Raw genomic sequence first — 22,327 nt, forward strand, 5'->3', positions numbered from 1 at the left:
CTTGCTCCTTCAAAAAAAAGAACAGTAGTCTTTGTCTTTTTTTCCCCAAAATATTCTTCCATGAAAGTAACAATACCAGTAATGGGGAAAAAATCTACAAAAAGGGAAAGGAAAGAAAAAAAACCTCTAAGAATCGCTCAGATGTACTAGAATTAAAAGTTCTTTTATGTTCCATAAATGACGTGCGGAATTAGACTCTATAACTCGAAAGTTATAAAGTAGGTATGTTTATTGCGCGCAGATGCACGGGGGATCGCTCCTCCACAAGCGTGCATACCCGAAGTGACGAACCATCCCACATTTATACAATGAAACAAATGAATATTCAATTAGCGCCTATACATATTTGTTACCTAAACCGCTTCGTATGTTAATTAGCTTATCAGTCCGTTTCCTGGAATGTGGTGGTCTTGCAGGTTTGTAGGTGAGTCATGTTCTTGTGACCATCCCATCTTCTCCAGCAAGGAGACTTAGCACTCCCTCCCTCTAGATAGCATTTGAATGTCTCTCATCTTCTCTCATTCTCTTTTAAATAGCCCCTTTGTTAGAGGAAGAGGGGCAGGCTCTCCTCAAAACTGTAGTTGTCTCCTCAGAGCTGTGTGCCTATGTGACCAGACACCGCACCCATGACCAGTCACCATACCCACATTCCTGAGTAGACATATACAATCACAATCGATGTCCATTGTCCCCATTTCACACTATTTCTCCATATCATAAACAAGGTCCAAATCTGCATGAGCCATAAAGATGAGACAAGACAGAAGCAAGTATTTTAGCAGAAATGTGCAATGAACAATTTTCTGGATAAAATAAGGTTGCATTTCCTTTGGAAGAGAGTAAGAATTAAAGCCTTCAGACACAAATAGATGGATTACTTGCATTGTACGAGGATAAAAACTAAGTCTCCTGCAGAACATAAGTAGACTTTGCAACAGATCAGCCAGGAGATGAATCTCAGACAGAGCTGACAAACTGGGAAAGTATCTATCTTATCTTTCATGCATATTTTATGTGACTTGTTTTCCCTGTTCAGTTCCATATTGCTGTCTGTGTGAACCTGTGAAGGTAAACCAAAGAGGATAAGAAGGAACAGCTAGCAAAGTGAACATGGACACAGACTCAAACACACAGCTTCAGAGGAGTTAACGTACCACTCGCTAGTTTGAGGCAGCCTAAGCACTTTACTCTTACAGAAGCAAGCCTACAGAAAAGAGGGGTTGTGATGAACTGCAAAAGTGTCAATAGAAAAACTGACAGGCTGTGAAGAGTCACAGAGATAGTGAGAGCAGGCTGCAATCACAGTAGGCAGGCTCTTCCAATACAGAGATAGGAATAGCTTCTGCTGTGAGCTGAGATGATGTGCTTACCTAGGGGTGTAGGCACTGCTGGGGCACTCATCCAGCTCACAGAAAGAATTTTCTCAAGCACTGACTACTGTGAGCCTCACAGAAGCTGTGGCTCATAGATGAACTGCCATCAGGGCTTAAATGTACTATTGAGATAGAAAAGCAAATTATAGCAGTTAGTTTATGAATGGAATAGTCCACTGTGTGGATGAAAAGACACACCAAGGTGAGGTATGAGGAACAAGATGGCTTGAGATACGGGGGGAACATAATGCAGTGTTTGTTCTGTAAGTGACTTGTTTTGATCACTGTTTACAAAGATTTCAAAGATCACATAACGCTTGGTCCAGAAGACATTTTGTCAGTGGCTGTGATTAATGCATGGTCATGAGGACTATGCAATACCATGCACTGCTTGCAGTAAGCTTGGAAGAGCATTAACCACCAATATAAGCTGTGAGTCATTCTTTTTGGGATGAGAACAGCATTGCAATCTCTTCATAAAGAGCATGTTGGTGCTCAATTGTCTGAGATGACAGCTAGTACTATGGCAAGGGATCATATAGTGTTTCTTGCCCTTCCTCCCTGACAGCTTTGTTGCAAAGGTGTCTTTGCTTACCCTTCAGTCCTGTGCTAACATGAGCACCTTTCTAGAAAAAAAACAATGCCAAATTCCTGGAGAATTTATGTTTAATATAACGTAAAAGTTACTGAGTACCTGGACTTTCTCCAAGAAAGAGAAATTACTTTACACATATCACAGACCAAAGACTCTGAAGAACAGAGTGGGAACTGAATCTTCCACATCCACAGGTCTCCCTGGTCATGGACACTCATTCACAGCTGAAGCAATGAGTAAGATAATGTTTGCTACCTTCTTCTGTGGGTTATTGTCTCTGTCTCAGAGGTGGCAGTGATATATGTACATGCCTCAATTGTTATGTTATGTAAATGCTTAGGAAGATGCATTTACACTAAGATGAGGCTTTCCATTAGAGCCGTGTGATCAGTATGCCCTGCTCCTCACCCCTGGTAATACGGTTAGCATAACCAACATCACTTCCTAAGACAAATGGCCATAAAATATAAGCATGCTGATCACTTATCACCTCCTTCTCTCTTCCCCTTTTCAAGTGTGGTTGTCACCAGGAAGTGATGACCCGCATCATAGTACAGCTAAGATTCCCTTTCAGCATTGTGACAAGACTATTTGCCCACCAAACACTGCTGCCAGGATGTGGTGACATCCATTATGGAACAGGGAAGTGTAACAGCACATGAGATATTGCCTATAAAATAAAGCAGCTGCAAGTCCTGCTGCTGGACAACAAAACCCATGGATCCCCCAGTGGTCTGGGATGTGTCCACCACTGTATTCTTCCTCTGAAGACTGAGTGACAGTGAGTCACGTTCCTTTGGGTAAAGTCTGAGTCCAGATTACGATGTATCATGCAGTGATTATTAAGAATTTGACCCCATCTGCAGAGGGTCCGGGTGACTAAAAGTCTAGGTAACTAAAGACTTCAGATAGTGAGAAAGCTACACTGATTACTAGAAATTTTGCTTAACTAGAATTATGATAATTGATAACTTTGTGCAACAATAAGTTACACTAAATGCTAGAAATCGTAGGTAACAATAAGCTATGCTGATAATTAAGTATTTTATGTAATAATAAAGCTCTAATTGTTAAGTACAATCCTGTGGTCTGTCCTCATTCTACCAAAAATCCCCAAAAGAACCTGTCTGTCCCTGTAGCATTGGGTGACAGAGCCACCAAGTGTTCACATGCTCCATCCTGCCAACTCTGTAAGAAGGGCAATCATCTCCAGCTAGGAGACAAAACAGGCAGCCAGGAAAGATAACAGCTTAAGCTGCTGCAGGTAGCTTCACCACAGTGCAGCCAGCCGTATCCCTACTCAGAACTGCCTGCCATCTGTTCTCCTTATGATACTGTTCACTTCTACACCTCAGATAATCACAGCTTCCACATTATCATTAGGAGAGACAGGCTCTCATTTAGACAGGATTTACATGTGACTGGAGGAGACGGGCAGTTAAATAAGAAAGATAGTCCGATGCATTCATTACCTTTGCGCTCAGAGGCCTTAGTTCAAGTTCCTCTTTTCAAGTACAGATGCAAGTCTGCCATATGCTGTGCAATTCTGCCTCAGGGGCAGCTTCCATAAAATATTTTGCTAGGAAGGGTTGTTCTCTTCCAGCTTATTTTTCTGTGTTACCACATTTGGCTCCAACTCCATTTGGATTCCAAATGGCCTAAATCTAGGCCAGTTTTAAAGTGGCAGCACCTCCCCACCCACACTCTGGCAGAGTTTTTCCCTAGTCAGAGGCACAGATTTTGAACCTCTGTGTACTGAGGTCAGATGCTGCCAGCCTAGAAGCAACCTGCCTTTACAGCAGTGTGACATTCTGCATAGTTCTCTAAAAGACAGTCTAGGAAACTCTGGGGTGGGGTGAGATTTCTGCTTTTTTTTCTTCCTGCTAATTCTTTGAAAACCTATCTCTTTAATTTAGGAGCAACCTTGATTTGAATAGTCTTAAGAGACACTTCTTCCACTTCTACCACCAGGCTAACTTTCGTCAGCAGGAAGTGGCTAAGAAATGTCATTTTGCACTCTTCTTCAGTGCTCAGAAAATAGAGAATGGAGTGAAAGTATGCTGAGGAAAGGATAATCACTACCATATTTTATGTTACATATACTGCAACATATTATGGAGCAAAATACCCTACTTCCCTGTAGCTTCTGATAAATTCTAGGGGATAGTATTTTCGGTTTCTCTCTTTCAACAAGACACCAGTCTATTCCTATTGCCCACTGAAGGAAAAATTAAGAAAACTGATCTGCATCTACATTCTCTGACTTGTGAATGATTTGCAAGCACATTTTACATTGGTTGCTAATTTTGTTTCTTGGCATGTAAAATCACACTAACCTTTCATCAAAATCATGATTTATTTATTGTGTTTTATACAATAATAAACTCATACGACCCAAGTCAGTAGTCTACATGTTATGTAACTGCAGTCTTCAATATAAATAATTGAATTAATTAATCTACTATATAAAAAACAAAGCTGAACCCAAGATTCTTCAACTTCAAGTACAATGCATGCCAAGCATATTCCAAACCTGCAAAATTGCTAAGATAAAGGAAATAACCCAATGCAGTGTTAAACAAGGGATGAATTACATGACCTCCTTACAAAGGAAGACACTTCCTATTCACTGAAAAAACATGAGAAATAGTGTTATATGTTCAATGGATACTTATAAAAACAGTTGGTTTCTACCTATCCTGAGATATCAAGCTGTCATGAAAAGCCAGAGTATTTCTGGATCCTCAAGACAATACACTTCTCTTCAGCTCTGCAGCTTACAGCTCTGCTGGCTGCTACTTCTGCTACCCAGGAAGACAACCTGTAAAACTGTGATGGCAAGATGACCAGAAACATCCTCAACTAGCATGTGGAATGGGGAATAAGGGACCCAGAACATGTGTTAAGACTTAAAACACTCACTATGGCTCTGCCTGGTGAATCTGGAATAGAGATAGGTGGAGCTGTGGGTTTTCTTACAATGAAGCTGTATTCACATCCCTATCAGGCATCTAAATTTAATATTTTTTTTTCCAGGAAAAATGGGATTGGGACTGAACCAGGAATGTAAAGGCACTGTGCAGTGAAGCAGAGAATAACATAAAAATTACAGCAGAAGACACAAATTCCTGTACTTACAGCTCAGCTACACTTCATCACCTAGCACTACCCGCTTCATATTTCTCTCTGTTCCCCATTAAATACCGATTAAATAAGCCATTCACATTCATTCCATTTCCTGTTTGGTTGAAAAGATAACCTTTCTGTTGTTTTTCAAACAAATGAGTCATGCTTCTAGGTCTACATTTGCTCAGTTTTCCTTCCAGTTTCTTTTTACAGATACTTTTCTTGAGCAAAAGGATGTTTTATGATGCTTTCGATACAACAAATTCTGATGCATCATCCCAGTAACTTCCGAGCATCTTCACTACTTATCAGAGGCTTGTCCTGGTTTTGCCTGGGATGGAGTTAATTTTCTTCTTAGTAGCCAGTACAGTGCTGTGTTTTAGCTCTGATGTGAGAACAATATTGCTAACACACTGATGTTTTTAGTTGTTGCTGGGTAATGTTTGTACTAAGTCACAGACTTCTCGGTTTCTCAGGCCCTGCCAGTGAGAGGGCTGGAGGGGCACAGGAAATTGGGAGGGGACACAGCCAGGACAGCTGACCCGGACCAAAGAGGTATTGCATACCATGGGACAGCATGCTTGGTATATGAACTGGAGGGAGCAGCGGGGCCTGCTGATCAGTGCCTGGGGACTGGCTGGGCATTGGTCAGCGGGTGGTGAGCAGTTGTATTGTGCATCACTTGTTTTCCTGTTTCCCTTTCCCTTTGGATTTTAACCTTTCCCCATCTTTTCATTATAACTGTTGCTGTTGATGATGATACTATTATTATTTCATTTTAATTCTGTTTCAATTATTAAATTGTTCTTCTCTCAACCCTTGAGTTTTACATTCCTTTCTGATTCTCCTCCCCATCCCTCTGGGTGCAGGGGAGTGAGTGAGCGGCTGTGTGGTGTTTGGTTACTGGCCGGGGTTAAGCCATGACAGGCTTCTGTTGTTAAAGTAACTACCAGTAGTTTGTAGGAACTGTATTTTTTCAAAAGACCAATCTTCATAAAACAAGTACTGGATTCACTTCTAACATGGAGTAGTGCTGAGCAGTAGAAACTGCAAAAAGATTACAAATAACACCTGGTAGCAAGGTCAGCTATATTAGATGTGATACTCTTTGTCATGTAATAATGTTGTAATAATGCAATGTAATAACATTCCAAGCTTCAGAATAGTGATCTCCCTTCTTCACACAAATTTTTGCATGTTATGTACCAAACATATGTACACTAAAAATAGATACTTAAAAGCAACGTGCAGCAAATAGCCTCCATCACAAGTTCTTCTTAAGAATGAGGGTGTGGAGGCTACACTTTATGCTAGGAACAAGCAAGATAATTCAAAGGTCCATGAATATGCCTCTCCTATTAAAACAGCACAAACGAGCCAACAGGTCCACCACAGAACCTGCAGAATATCAAGATCTTTTTAAGTTTCAAAAACAATGAAACATGGGAGTTAGAGATGATTTTCTAAATAAAAAGGTACCCAAAATTTGTTTTTTAACAGCCATTTTCAACAGCAGGATAAATAAGAGCAGGTGAGAAAGAAGGTACTAACAGACAGTACTTACTGATCTTTAATGAAGTTTTTTAATATTTTGTAAGATTAGTAACCCTGGCTTCCCTATATTTATTTATTCCCACCTTAATTACCTTACTCCTTCTGCCAGCTACGAAATTTCACTCAAATTTATGTGCCCTTAAATGACTACTCATAAAGAGGTATTACATCAAAAATTGTTGCTCCAAAAGGGCGCAATGTATTTTTAAGAGTTCTACATTAAAAAGCATAAGAAATCTGCTCATGAAATTTAGGAAAATGTTGCCCAAAAGAACTTTCAAAATAATGAAAAAGTTGTAGCAACAAAGACTGAGATTGTTTTTTCTTTTCCTTTTTTTTTAAAAAACCTTGAAAGGAAATGTGTGAGGAAGTCACAGTAGCAGCAAATGAGTAGTTCACCACTCAATCTTAAAGTCATTTAAAGACTAACACACAGTTCTGTAATTACTAGGCTGAACAGAACAACATTCAACATGGTAACAAATCATTGTAATGGTACATTTTTTTTTTAAATGAAAGGAACATTAAATGGGCAAAAAATATATTTGTATCTCAGATCCTTGTGGTAGATACTGCTAGAAAGGAAATCACCCAAAGCCAGAAGCATACTCATTAGGATGTACAACAGAAATATGCATCAATAACCTTGAAAAGGGGGAGGTAGAGGCAGGCAAAAGAACAACCCAGGGCATGGATCATACAAAAGTTGTGTGCTATCGGCAGACATTCTTGAGGTCAGCTTTATAAATAGCTAAGCTGCTGATGCAGCTACAGAGAATCCTTACACTTGCACACAGTGATAATAATGTATTCTATTTGTGTGTGTGTGTGTGTGTGTCTTACCTTTCATTAGCACAAAACACATTTGTAAAGCTCTGAGGTTTATTTTTTTTATTTAAAACTTTGCATCACAATAAACATTATTTTCAGCAGCACAGCACAAAAAGGCACCTACCCCGCCGCTGTGGCAGGCCTCAGAACTGTGGTCCTGCAATACTTACTCAGGAATAAACACCTATGTACCCAGTCTCTAGCTATCTAAAGATAATGGCACCATATGGGCCCATTTAAAAGCTGGCAAGGTACGCACATAAGGGGACCATGGACTGGACCCTGTCAGCAGGGTCAAGAAAAAATTTCTGGCATATGCAAGGCAACAGAAAACAGGAAAGGGAGTGTGAGGCCCCTGTCATGTTAGCAACCAGCAAATGAAGGACTTCTGAAAGCCTGGAAAGATCTTGTAATAGGAGCTTAACATATATAAGCATGTGTTTACATACCTGCCTGAGTAAAGGCTGTACAGTAGTATGTCACTAACCCTAACATGACAAGGAAGGTATCACTAAATAATCAAATAAATCATAGGACATGATAAAAAGAAGGATTCTAGGGACAGACACCAACAGTAAATATAAATTTCCTCGGAGGAAAAAGAATACCAAAGAAACAGAAGATTATGCCAGAGGAAAAATGTTTTCTATTACTTAATTTGTTATTTTGAATTACTCAGTTGAATCAGTTAATTAAGGTGAATGAGTAACAAGAAAATACATTTGATCTCAGGACTTATATTTCTGAGTAATGATAACTCTGTATCTACATTTGTTGTGAAGTCTGACAGTACACCCTGGTTTATCATCAGTCCTTAATACTAAATAGCATTAAGTATAGTCATACAGAGATTTCCATGCTATTTCTCTACAATCAAGCCTTTCTTTCGCATCTACGTTGTAACATTAAATTTTATTCACACATTAATTTGGAAACTTACTGCTATAAGGGGGTTTTCTCCACAGATTTAGATAATCAATAGGGTACTTTTAATTATTAATGCTTTAATATTTAATATAAGGACAATGTTAACACCTTCCTAGTTTCTGCCTTTCATGATAAATATTTCCAAAAGATATCCTGTAGCCATATTATTTTTTTTTCCCCAAAGATTCATTCTTTTACTCCCTGGGTGTTTCCATTTCCTATGCAAATTCTGTAAGATTAGCTGATCTTTTATGCTTGGGCAGAAAATACTACCATCTTATGGAACATCTTGAGTAGTGTCAATATGTCAATAGCCATGGGCAAAAGTTACATACAACATTCCTCTTTCTCTCCCAAAAGTTCTCTTTTGTGACTAGCCATTACTACAGTATTCCTCCTGCTCTACCCTTTCTATGTCTTGTCTCAGTCACAGTTACTGCCGAGGAGGTCTGGTAGACTCCTCTACCTCAGCTGGCTAAAATGCATGAAAGCTGCATTACCTGAGGGCTTTTCTACTTGTTAGTAAGCATATGAAAGCTTGCAGTGAAAGGACATCATCCCACCATCCCATTCCCCCTGCTCCCTAGCTTTTTTTTTCCTATTAAAGATGCAGCCACAGGAACTGGGGGGACAACAGCCAGGAATGTTATATGTTGAATAGTCAGTAGTCTCAGGAAGCTCAGTAACATTGATTCTGAAGCAACATAGCATACAGAGGGAGGGTAGAATTAAGCCTCCAAAAATCTTCAGGGCCAAACTAATGGACTTGGTGGCACTGCTGAATGAAAATCCTCTGTTTAATAAGTAGTATGATCAAGAATAGCAAGAAGTTTGGATCCAATAAGAACAAGTTGGTGAATTACACAAAAAATATTCTAGTGACTTTTGATCCATTGTTGGAACAGTTCTGAGATATTCAATATTCTTTCAGATTTTCACTTTCAAAAAGACTTCGTTGCCTTCCTGGAATTTAAGAGAAGATTTCTCTTCAAAGGCACTTACTCCCTCCTCTAGGGAAGATTCAAATGAGCGGGCCTGGTTAGCTCTGAAAACAGAACAACATGAAGGAAGCCAAGGAAAGGATAAGGGAAAGAAAGAGTAAAGGAAGAAGATAAAGAACTTCTTTCTGTTTTTCAAATTTCAAAAGCCCAAGAGGGACTACTCAGTGAAATTAAAAGATAGCAGATTAAAAACAGACAGAAGGAAACACTTTTTCACATGATGTGTGGTTAAAACTGCAGAAAAAATAATTACCACAGGAAGCACTGCAGTCAAGAACTCAGCAAGATTCTGATGGGTTTGCAGATGTATAAGGATATCAAACATACCAAGAGCAATTTAAAACTGCTGGAAGGCATATGTATTTCTTCAGGGAAAACTGTCCAAGCATTTTAAAACTGCACAAAGAATTGTGCTAATCAGAGTGAGATACAAAGAAAAAGGTCTCGGCAAGATAATGCACCCACAGGATGCCATTAAAGAAAAGTCACCTCCTCCTAAATCCTTTGCATTCGTTCTCTCTCCCTCCCTTTAAAGGAACAGTATGGAAAGGGACAATATAAGCCCCACTGAAAGATCGGTTCCTTTATGGTACTGTCTGAGATGAAAAGGATGCCAGCCATCTCCCCAGCATGCCAGCATTTCAGCAGCCTTCAGCCTGTCCCATGTATGTGGAAATGTATATTCACCTTGAAATTCATATATCTGTTTTTACGAATAGCTGGATTGTTTCTCATTTTCTGAGCTCAGATTGTTTTTTAAAAGCAGAAAGCACCATATGTACTATTTCTGTAATTTCCCATCTTGCTTTTTTACATGGCTAAGTAGTCATAGTAATGATGCTTGTTTCTTATCATTTCATGTTAACTGTACCTGCACTTTCATCTGTCAAAGAAAATCTAAAAACTGTGAGTTTTTTTCATTTAAATGAAACAGTTTGTCAACAGTACAACTGAGCGCAAATGAGGGCAAAACATGGGGAAGTGTTATAAGCAACTTAACAGCATTACTGACACTGAATTTATAGCCTTTTTAAACAATACAATTCAGTGCCTTTTTTTCACCCTAGGATCCCTTTTCCATCGGCTTTTGCTTGTTACTTTAAATCCTGTCCACCAAATGGGAAGAGATTATTCCCTTCCTTTTTGTAGCATCCCTCTAGGCATTTTAAGATGCTACTGTATCTCTTGAACTCCAAAGTACATGACAGTATGGCTAACACCAGTGCTTGACGTTACCCTAGCAATCAGACAGTAGATGGTACTTGGTATGTAAGAAAAAGAATTTTCTGAAGCATAAGGAATGTCACAAACCCAAGTTTGGCAAGACTGGCTTGAAACTCTGAAATGCTAATAATAACCCTCACTTAGGGTTATACGTATTCCAGCCTCTACTGGAATGCAGTTACTGCTACTATGGTTTTCAGTGTCTCCAGAAGAGTCCGATGTCCTCTCTCCTTGTACCCTTTCCAGTGATTGAAACCTTTGAACCTTATCTTTGTTCAAGCTATTTCAAAAACTTCCTAACCTCTCTGCTTTATATCCAGTCTTGCAAAGACAGGCTGTATGTCACAGACTGGGAGATACATCCTCTATAGAGACTGTTTGATAGGTTACACAGCACCGGAGTCACATCTTTATGTTCCTATATCCAGTCTTACAGCATGAGATGGAGAATCAATCAAAAAAAATATCACGTGCTGCCATTAATCCTCAAAAGAGTTGTCATCTTCTTAGAGACAGAATCTTTCTAATTGCCATTGAAACCTCAAAGAATAAAATAAGAAATAAAGTCATACATCTGACATAATACAAGAATAACAATATTAAACTGCATTTGACTCCCTATAAACCATCCGATTCCTTTCAAAACACACAAGCAAGAAGGGTAAGACTAAAATCTATTACACCTTCACAAAGCTGAGCAAACTTTCCCTGAATGTTAAAAACAAACATGCCTTTCAAAAGCAAGAGGGAAACAGTGGTATAGTATTATTCAGTAGTAAACTGTAAGGGCAACCTTTTACATGTACAATGCTCCTGCCAGCTGTCTGACAAAGAAACTAATACTAAAATCCCAATTTATCCTTGAAATAATGACGATCTACCATAAGATCTCTTCTGCCATTTATTTATGTTTGTGAATAGATGGACATACAACCTGCACAGGATCAAGGAAGAAGGTGAAAAATGTACAAAAAACCCCAGTTGTTGCATTCAAAACATTTTCTACAAGAAAGATTTCTTTCCCAAGAGATAAAACTTGCAAACAGCTTGAGCATTGGTTAGATGGGGAGACACTATTTGGAGGAACACTGAATAACAAGGCTGTGATTAGCACACTCTGGAAATAAGTTGAGTTTGTTGGATGGGTTAGACTAATTTTTTCACTTACAAATGATAGTATTACAAAATACTGCTGGCTGTACATTTTTGCTGATTATGCAATATATTATCTGGGGTTGAATAAAAAAATGATGCCTCAGAAGAATGAAGCAACCACCTTTTGATGTATAATGGAAGGAGCAGAGTAAGAAACATATACTAAAGAGTGAAGCAACAAAGAAATTTCTCAGCGATGTTTATCAACTGACCATACCAAGAAACTTGCTGACAACTTCAAACAACCTTTAGCAATTTTCCTTCCATTATAGAGTAACAACTCTTCATCTCAAATGCCATACCCATCCCCTCACCTACTTGTCTTGGTTGTGCACATTCCCCATGAAACAAGCCAGCTGATTGGCAAAAGGGGAAGGCAAAATACATCTCGTTTTCTGCACTTTCACAAGATGAATGTGCCAGCTTGAAGCCACCTTTGAAAACTGTTCTGTCTCCTTACTCTCCAACATGCAGTATCAGCAACCCCTTTTATTAACAGAGCTTCTATGTTATCTTCTAAATAAATAATCAGATAAAACTTCCACCTACCCCAGTCCTGCTGTTTCACTCCCTAACTTCACAGTATGGGACAGATAGGAGAGATGACGGTCTCTGTTTCACCAGTTTTACCTCACTATGTGTGCAGATAGGACATAGCTGTACAATTAAAAATCCACAGTCCAACCTCCTAGTTTCAGTAAATCCCCTGTTCCTGCAACAGACATTCCAGTTTCATCACTTTGCTTTTAGTCTGTGTTACTGATGGGAGATATACACTTTGAATGTCAGACTTACAGGATTATGTTCCCCTAAGTGTCACCCTCCTGAGGAAACCTTTCAATACGCATCACAGTTATATTGGAAACTTGTTTTTCATCACCCTCTCATTAGGATATCTATTCTTCTCCCCCCCCCCCCCCCCCCCCTTTATTTACCATTGACATAAATGCTAAATCTATGTGACGTAAATGGTAAATGGTAAAAATTGTCATTTTATTCCCCTTTCCTTTCCCAACTGTATCTCTATGAACAGTAGTTTCAATTTAATAATCTTGCTCTCTGAACCCCGCCACTGCTGAAATAATTTTTTCTGTTCTACATTTAGCCACACATGAAATTGTCATGTCAATGTATGGAGATTGCTCCAGTCCCTGTGCCATAAACAGGACCTCTACAAGAGGACAAGCCCAGCATGACACATTTACAATGAAACCAAGATACAGGAACAGGAGAATTAAATATTCAAACAAATATGAACTTTTTTTCTGACCAAATTTGAAAAGGTTAATAAAATTTCTTTGTTAGCTGGGATTCAGCTCCGATATTGTGCAGTATGCCGTCATTCAGAGGTACTGCCATCCCTCCAAACCACTCCACTGTACCCGCAGTGCCTTCAAGTCAAGTTTTAGAAGCAGCTGAGAAGACACTCTCTTAAAGATACTGTGAATTGCGAAGTTTTGATTTTAAAATACTACAGGAACTGTGGAGTATTTCAACAAAATTGGCTTAAGCACATGTCAATTAAAACAGAATTACATTTAGCATATTATACTGCATTTCTAAATGCTCACTAGCTTAATACTTAACAAATTATGCGGACTTGCCAGACAGGATTATCTGGTGAAAGTACAGAGGCAGGTTACTTTCAGACATTAGTGAGTTTATCCTTACCTGTTTATTTTATTCCTTTTCCACATACTTTGGAAACAAGTATTTTCTGTAGTTCCCTTATATTCTCCCGTCCTGTGAGCGAGAAATCACCAGAAGCAACTAAGGAATTTTAATCGCAAGAAATTTCTATGGCTTTTCAAGTAACTATCTGGTCTTCATTGCTACTGTGCTTGTCCTGTACTTTTTCATTAACCATTAACCACGTGTAGCACTCCGTTCATCAGCTTTGTCAGTCATTCTTTCTTTCTCAACAAGGGGAAGAAAGAAAACTTGTGAACTCGTTCAGCGGCGATTCACAGGCATTGGGGACGGGAGCCACAGAGCCTCGAGTGAAAATACACCAGGTGCCAACGAAGGCTGGAGTAGGGAGAGCCAGCTGCCCCAGCAGATCCTGCCACTGCCGAGGTGAAGCCAGGAAATTACACTGATGAAAATGTCTACGCATCTGCAATGTGTGGCAGTTCATGCTGGAAAGTAAGGGGGACAATAACGGCCACAGCAAGACCAGACCCGCCAGGGCAGCCGCAGCGCTCGGCGCACCCAGGGGCCTGGCTGGCGGCAGCTCGCGGGGCCGGCTACCTCAGGGCCCGGCTACCTCAGGGCCCGGCTACCTCAGGGGCTGGGGGAGGCTGGCTGCTACCCCGGCACTGCTGAGAGGTGAAACCTTCACGCCGACAACTCGGAGGCATGCTGCCCTTGGCGGGTGACGGGCGGGCCGGGCACCCCGATGCCTTCGGGGCCGGCCTCACCTCAGGCGGCACCACCAGCAGTGTGCCGCCATTTGCAGCAAGTGCCCCTCAGAAGGCTGGCGAACACCCGAGCTTCACACAGAGCTGTTTTAATTGCTGGTTTGTAGGACACAAGGTCCAGGCTGCAGCCGCCCTCGGTTGCCGCCATAAACCAAAGCAAATGCAGAGAAAAAAACCCCTCGCCCGTCAGGGCCGGGCCGCGAGAGCCCACCAGCGGGGCTCCATGGCGGGCTCACCCGCGGCCGCCCTCTGCCGGCCTGGCCGGGCCGCCGGAGGCCGTGCGGGGAGGGGTGGGGGCGGCGCGGCCCGCCCTGCCTGCAGCTCTCCGCGGTGCGAAACCGCCTGCCCTCAGCTGCGGAATGAGGCGAAGTCCAGGCTGTGTTTCGATTGGCCGGCACTGATGTTACAGGCATATTTATCTCTTTATTTACTTATTTTTCCTTTCGGAAGGCTGATTTTTTGTTTGTCCTGACTCACTCGAGGATTTAAACCCGTCAGAGGCAGAGAGTGGGAATTAGCTAAGGGGGCTTTCATCATCACAAGGTCCCGTCTGTGGGGGCTGTCCTTCCACAGGGTGGGTTCGGAGCCCCTCACAGGGCAGCAGCTGCCTGGCTGGCTCCAGCACCCAGCCGCCCTTTGGTGTGTGCTGCTGGAGGCCGTTCGGCAGCAGGCGCCTCGGAGAAGCAGCCGTGGTGAGCGCCCGCGTTTGCTCTTCCCATTCTCTCCCTGCCTGACCAGCAGTGGTGGCTGGGCAGAGCCTGGCAGGCCGCCCTGGTGCCCCTCGGGCCTGCTGTGCCGGTGCCAGCACAGGCCTCTCCTGCGTGCTGCACCACAGCTTTCACTGAGGAAAAGCACGGTGCTTCAGCCCTTGTATGGCCCTTTCTGTTCCTCAGCTCCTGCACGGGGGGAGGAAAAGTTGCATTTTACCTGGGAGAAGCCTTCACAGGACACCCCTGTGCACCGCTGAACAAAAAAGCCTGGAGATACGCACACTTAGGCACAACTTCTAGGATGCCTGCTCCTAACTTGCAGACGAGCAGTACCTATTCCCAGTTGAGTGCTCATTTTAGAGGAGGAGGCATGAGCTTGGCTCAGTCCCTGTTATTCATCACCCTGTTTGGGGGCTGAATGAAGCCAGACACTACCCTTGTGCAGCTTCAGAGCCCTAACAGGCTCTGGTCTGCTGTAGCAGCTGAACCCGGCAGCCCCTGCACCCTCAGCAAACCCTCCTGGCAGCAGGCTGCAGGGGCAGGGGGGACAGCTGCCACGGGCCCTGGAGGCACTGCCTTCTCCGGTGGTAGGGAGCAAATTCAATGCTTATGTGGCCGTTTCTCTTAAGGGCAGCATTAATCCAGTCAAAGCAAGTCTGCAGTTGACAGTAACACAGGCTTTCTTGGTCTTCCCTCAGCTATTAGTACTACTTCCAGTTGTTTCTGTGTCAGCGGGCTCTCATGTGGATACATGTCCCACACTGGATCAAAAATATCTCTTGCCCTTGTCTAACACTTAGTAGTGGATGTGTAGGGAAGAAAGAGTACAAATACGGGCTGTCAGGAAATTATTCTTCCCCTAAAGACTGCTCCTGGCACTTGGTGACATGTGGCCCATGGATTTCAGAGTGAAAGATGGTATTTTTGTAGTTAACGTCCATCAGCTGAGTTTTCTCTATCATGATGTTTAAGCCCTTTGTGAACCCATGTGAACATTTGCCACCTGCTGCATTTTGTGGTGGAGAACATTCAAGCTTACATGAGTAGTCTATGAAGAAGTATTTCTGGCTTTCCTGAACTGAGCCCCTGCACGCTTCAGGTAATGCTCTGTGACTTTTGTATTAGCAGAGACTGTAACTGAAGGTTTTCTGTTCTACTCAACTGCCTTTGGTTTTCTGTAAGTCTGTTATACTACCTTCAGTCTCTGCTTTTTAGCTGAGCTAAAAGGGCTGAACTTTCTTACTGTATTTGATTTTATTCCTCTGACCATCCTGATTGCTCTTCCCTGTATCTCTTCCATTTCTATTGCATCCTAAGCCTCCTTTCCTGCTCCTGTCCTAGGAGTTCCTGCTCCCTTATCCTTTCAAGGACAGCAGCTTCTAGCATTGTTTGTGAAGGTGTCCATACAAGCAAGAGGATCCAAGACCTTCTCAGGCACATTCTTTTCTCTGAAGCACTCTGTTTTCTCAAGCAGGACAAGTGCTCGTTTCGGCAATTGTGAGTATTTTGAGCCAAGCTGTGTAAACTTTTGTCGTTGTTTAGCCAGATATTTTCACAAACCACATAGTCCTTAGTGAAAACCAAATTAATTCTTCTACTCACTAGTTCTATAATTATCAGTTTGTTTTCTTCTATGACTAGCTGTGTTATGGGGTAATTTTTCAAGAAGCTCTAATCCTCACAGCTCACCTCATTTCTGTATTTGCTTTTGTCTTTGGACCCAATTCTGAGAGTACTACAGTAACCTGAAAACTAAGAGTTGGTAAGAGTCACACAGCGCACATTAACATCTTGCAGAAATTCTGCAGCAAAAAAGTATTATGGAAGTAATCAAATACTGAGAAGGTCTAACTAAATTAAAGTATTTAAAAATAGCGTATGTCTAGCCTTCTTTGTGAGGCAACAAAAGTATACATTTTCAGTACTCAGCTTAGCCATTTGCTTTAACCATTGTCATCATTGTTGGCAGAACCGTACATCCTTTTACCTTCCTTTTCTCTTGATGGCAGTTGGACAGACTGTTTTGGAGGATGGGCTGGTTGTAGAGGATCCCAGTTCTATAGCTGTTTCTCTGCTTGATGACCCAAAACGCCAATTCCTTACACCTCTACAGAATGTGTTTCAAAAGGCAAATAAAATGTAAGTCTTTACACAGAAGCATATTCACAGCTCTGAGGGAAGAGGAGGGGAAACTGATTCTAAGGGACTGGTGAGCAGCACTTTGGCATCACACCACCGTCTTCTCTGTGTTCCTAGTCACACCCAAACCATCACTTGGACAATACTGCCCAAGAGTAATTCTTTTCTCCACTTCATTTCCCTCCCAGCCTAGCTTTTCTGAACTCTCCTTTCTGAAGAGGTTTACTCTGACTGCGGCTCAGCTGACCTTCAGAGCCCATAAACCCAGGCTGCACTTTGACTCAGATCTGTCAGCTGTATTGATAATTTCATCTCCCTGTTCCCCTTCGTTGCCCCAGGATCTTGCAGCCAACAGATGGAAAACACCTCATTACAGCAAAGTATACAAACCTGGGTAACCAACAAGCGTGGTAAGACCCTGTTAATCACAGTTCAGTGTCTTGTGATGAACCAATCTTTCTTGCTAAAACATCTGCTAGTATCTGTGTAAAACGATGAGCAATTAGAGCAGAATGTCTTTGGGCTAAGAGCTTGCAATGTGAGCGTTACACAAACTAATTTATTCTGAAGTCGCAGATGTGACTAATTGCAATATCTAATGAAAATCATATAGCTCTTGGACATAGTTGTGGTTATATTAGGTTTTCAAATACCAACTAAATTGTGCTCCAAGTTAAGGAAGGAAGATGTAAGATTTAGGATGCAGAAGCAACCCAAATTAAAGCAATGTGGATGTTTCAAAGGAAGATACCTCTTTTCTCTGTCTGCTGATACTGCTACTGAAGTTTCCAAGACGTTAGACAAACAATGCCTGAGACACAAAGCAATATACAAGCAGGAGATTAACAACCCAAATTAAAGCACCACTAAAACAGCAATAACATAAAGCCAAAGTCATCTGAAATTCAACTTACTTGAAAGGAAGTGGCTCATCTGGTGATGCATTTCTCATCTGGTTTTGCAGGTACAGGCTGAAGCAGCGATTTGGTGTTAAAATAAATCTAACTTTAGCACTCTGTGTATCAGGATAAAAGTGCTGCAGCCACATGCTGTAAAACACTAGTCTGACACAAATCTACTCATAGGTTCAAATGCATTTTAACTGTTTTGCCAGCTGAACTTCATGCTGGAAGGCTTCACATGGGATCAGACACCTGATTATATCTGTTGTCCTGCAACTAATGTAAAAGCAGCACAAACCTATCAGGCAATTAAATCAAATCTGTACCACATAGCTGTTCCTGAGACAGACTGCTTTTGTATTGGTGATGTTTTGATAGCACAGGTACCTGCTGTTAATGTTTAGGGCCAGACTTTACAGGTATCATTTTGCACTTGCCACAGTTGTGGGCGGTTTGGACAAATATGCCAACAGGCTTACCTGTCACTGAACAGGCTTACCATCACCATTTTACTGTGGTGCTTTTTTTTTTTTCATGCCATCTTCTTGTTTGCCTGTTCCAAATGTAATAAGTACAACATTACAATAAAGTAATGTGGGGTTTTGGGGTTGGTTTGCTTGTTTTTTACGGGTTTGTACTGAATTATAGAATAAATCTCGGGGATTCTGTTTTCCTCTTAACTCTTCTTAAAGGCTGTTTAATATATCCCACCCCAAACAACCCAGAATTAAAGCAAGAGATGCATGGTGTACCAATATATCCAAAAGACGACATTCATTCCAATGTAAAATGAATAGCATTGTATTAACGTTTATTTCTAATTACAAGAAACAGAATATCAGTCCCTTATTTGTACAAAAATACCTGAAAGATTACAATTAGGTTCACAAGCCAAAAAGCTATTTACAGTATGAAGCAAAGCATATTGAATAAAGGTTTTGTCTCTTAAGTTAATACCTTTTGCATTCCCTGAAACTTTAAACTTTATTCCATTTTACAGTCACTAAATCTTGCATTGTGACAATATAATTTACGATAAGCAAGTCTTGCCACTGGAAAGGTGCATTGATTGGTCAAACTGTCAGGTATTTAGTGCAGAAAAGATAAGACAAAACATCTAAACTGAGGCACGTGTTTCTTCAAGATTAATTAACAAATAAAAAGTTTTTTGTACTTTAACACCTATCGTAACATAACTTAACTAGTAACCTCATTACCAAAATGGTTTGGCATTTTCCTTCTCAACATATTCAAGATTGCTACATGAAGTATTTATTTAGAAAATAAAATCACAGGCAAAAAGATAAAAATTCAACAGGCTCCAAAACAACCCTGAGCATCCCCTTTACATTCATGTCATTTAAATACAAAAATAAGAGTCAAATGTCCTTCAGTCCTTGGTATTCTGAGCTGGCAGCCAGCTGAATCTGTTGGAAAACTAAGGTGGTATTGACTGTTTTCCAGCAGAAAGAAGACAAAGCAGTGATCTGCTTAAGTAAGATTGTTGCCACTTTGAAGGTGGTCACTTTCTCAAAACAGCTCACTTTAGCTGGGAAAAGTACAAAATACTAAGTCAACCATCTACATACAAAAATCATGATTCATAGTCAAACTTTTATTCTCAATTTAAATAAGATGCAAGGTTTTTTTTTTTTATAAATATGAAACACTGCAAATACTATCTGCCTACTGGGAAAAATGCATGGTTGTCACTAAGCTATGTAAACAGAAAAACTTAAAACTACAGTATAAATGGTCTTATTAAACTGGTAATGTAGTCAATACAAGTATCTTTTTTCTCCTAATAGGGGCCAAATAGAAGCATGCAAAGTGAAGTCAGACTTAAGTTAGCTTAATTTCAAGGTTTTAAAATACATTGTCTAGAAAGCAGGAACACTCATTTCACTATGTACAATTAAAAAACAAAACAAAACAAAAAAGGCTTCTACTAAAAACAAAATCAAGTTTCTTCATTTTTAATATCTAGACATTAAATGGAAAAAAAATACTAAATGTGTTCTGTAAACTAAAATACAGTGTTTCTATACCATTGACATAGTTATAAGCTGATATGGACGACTCAGGCAGGTTATGGTTTGTCTTAAGCTATTCTCAACACTACATGAAGACCTAAAGGTATAGGATTGGTTTTCCTTCTTTACCCTTTCAGATGGCTAGAATTTCAAACCCAGTGGCAAATATTAGTAAGGATGAACTAGCCTGCGTAAATCATTTACCATCTTTAGAATGCTCCGTTCTGCACTACACTCTGCAAGTTCCCAGGGTGGAATACTTCTCGCTGTGGCTAACTGCATGAAGTACTGGGAAGTCAATTCCGTAACAGCTCCTGCACCGACTGTGCTGCTGAAAGAATGATACTTGCAACTGGAGGATCTTGGTGGGACTTGTCTAACTTTAATACTGATTCATCATCAGAAAGAGTTACTGTGTAAACATTAAATAACTGACTTAAACGTTAACAATAAAGTAATTCTGATGACAAACCAGCACTGGAGCAGGACACATCCTTGTCTGCCATAGGTACTGGCGTGCTTTAGCATATATGACACAGGGATCACCAGTTACCTCGATGGATGGCATTGCCAGCAGCTAGCTCACAATGAAATGTGTTTCCATTCCCAGTATGTTCTTTCTCACTGTGTAAACTTTCATGGCCCAACAGAAAGCAGCAGGGGTACAGTTCTTTTTATGCCCTATTCCCCAGGAGAGCTTTGCGTCACTGTAGCTTTACTATATGGAAAGAGCTCTTTGAAACAGTCTGCAAATTCAAGGAGCTATAAAGCTAAAAACACTGGTTTTTTGTTTGTGGGTTTTTTTTTGTTTTTGTTTTTAAAATTATTTATTTTACTATTATTTTGTCATACTAAGACTACCCGCAGAAGAATCTTCTCACAAAAACCGGTGGTTTCAAATACAAGTGTAGTCATTCAGTCCTATTCTATTTAGTAACAGTAAGTTTCCTCAGGAAAACAGTCAAAAGGCTGTAAAAAACAAACCACCACTCCAATAATAAAAATTTGTGCATAGAATCTAATACAGTCTTTGCATGACTGGATGCCACTAATATGCCATCAACATACTACAGCCATAATGCTACAAGTCAACAGTTTTAGGAGTACGTATATGGTGGTATGTTCTTTTAGAATTGTATCCTCATTTCTTCTTCAAAGACATCTGCAGATCATCGAACCTCAGGTCTCCAGAGAAGTTTTGAGACACACGCTCGCACACACACACACACTTCTTGATTTTCTTCTAGATCCTTTTAGGCTGAAGCATTCCATACATTTTAGGGTGCAGATTAATACCCAACTCCTGCATGAATTTTAAAAGCCACATCAGCTCCTAATATAGGCTGCATACAACATCCGAAACAAAGTAGGAGTGCAAAAAAAGTGATCAATACAAAAAGTAAACACACTAGTCTTAATTGTCAAGATTATTCCAGGGCAAGAGTTCTTTTCAAAGATTTCTCTTCACACTTGTTTCTGTTAAGTGGCCCAGCCAAGATAGTTTCCAGTTTTGTTTCAAATTTACTCATCGTTTTACATACCCTCCCCCCATTTTTGGGATGCTGGGACACTCAGCAGCAATCACTCTTAGGTGTTAGACAAACCAGCAATCTTGGTCTGTTGGCACCTGTCGAATCCATCCCTTTCAGAGTCCCAAGGTGCATAATATTTTAATTTATTTTTACCAACTTACAAATCTGCCAATTCCCCAGTGTCAACGTTCTCTTACAATTACTCTCCTAGCAAATCCAGTCTTCAGTGAGAGTCGGATTTGAGGTCATAAGGCCACTCGGATGCAGTGGTGTTTGAGTTTGCAGGGCAAGACTCCTTTGTTTAGTTGATAGAATTCAACAAGCTGGATTAGATCACTGAATTTGGTGTTCCCATCATCCAGGCTGAAAAATATCTGTCCATCATCTTCACACTGGGGAAACAAAACATCCTTTTCAAATTAGACTGCACATGAAGAGATGCAAGTGTGGCAAAACATAGAAGAGTACCAGCGTGTGACTTAAGATAAATGATGGGCACTGCCCAAACAGCCTAGCGCCCAAAGATCTTCATGAACCCATGCACAGCCCTAGAAAAATACCATGTTAACCCAACATTCCTTTATGAAAGTGAAAGCTCATGGGCAGAGTAATTGAAAGTTGTAGACACAGCACCGGTCTTCATGACATAAAACAAAAATACCCCAAATATATCTGTTAGCTAGTTGTAAAATTGGCAGGCAAAGCAATGGAAAAGAGGGTTTGGACCAATAAAGAGGTCTGCACGATCTTAAATTTCTAATGCTCTTTTTGATCAAGACAGAAATCAAATAGGTTCTCGACATTT

The 22,327-nt window shown here is 40.7% G+C and overlaps 2 protein-coding genes and 1 long non-coding RNA gene across 10 annotated transcripts in view; 1 reads left to right on the top strand and 2 right to left on the bottom strand.

The window, feature by feature from the left end:
- Positions 1-13,638, bottom strand: part of DDC (dopa decarboxylase) — a 74,424-nt gene extending 60,786 nt beyond the window's left edge. Inside the window, exon 1 of one of the 2 annotated variants that reach the window (XM_040586466.1) lies at positions 13,458-13,638. The gene's annotated coding sequence lies outside the window, so the exon portion shown is untranslated. Of the gene's footprint in view, positions 1-12,335; positions 12,357-13,457 lie in introns of those variants that run through there. The other variant, XM_040586468.1, reaches the window with a different exon arrangement.
- Positions 13,639-13,714: 76 nt separating this feature from the next.
- LOC121084676 lies at positions 13,715-19,102 on the top strand. Of its 3 annotated transcripts, none has more exons than XR_005826838.1 (4): positions 13,715-13,862; positions 15,889-16,015; positions 16,258-16,413; positions 16,926-19,102. It is a non-coding gene; the product is annotated as an uncharacterized LOC121084676 (long non-coding RNA). The 3 variants fall into 3 exon arrangements; XR_005826837.1 differs by lacking the exon at positions 13,715-13,862 and having other exon boundaries at positions 14,530-16,015; positions 16,926-17,055; positions 17,244-19,102; XR_005826836.1 differs by lacking the exon at positions 13,715-13,862 and having other exon boundaries at positions 14,530-16,015.
- GRB10 (growth factor receptor bound protein 10) overlaps positions 18,743-22,327 on the bottom strand; it is a 149,086-nt gene continuing 145,501 nt past the window's right edge. For all 5 annotated transcript variants that reach the window (XM_040586472.1, XM_040586469.1, XM_040586471.1 and 2 more), the window contains one exon: positions 18,743-21,914. In XM_040586472.1, the coding sequence (XP_040442406.1) occupies positions 21,768-21,914 (147 nt within the window). In that variant the 3' untranslated portion in view covers positions 18,743-21,767. The remainder of the gene's footprint in view (positions 21,915-22,327) is intronic.

This window comes from Falco naumanni, chromosome 3 (genome assembly GCF_017639655.2).
Source record: "Falco naumanni isolate bFalNau1 chromosome 3, bFalNau1.pat, whole genome shotgun sequence".
NCBI lineage: Eukaryota > Metazoa > Chordata > Aves > Falconiformes > Falconidae > Falco > Falco naumanni.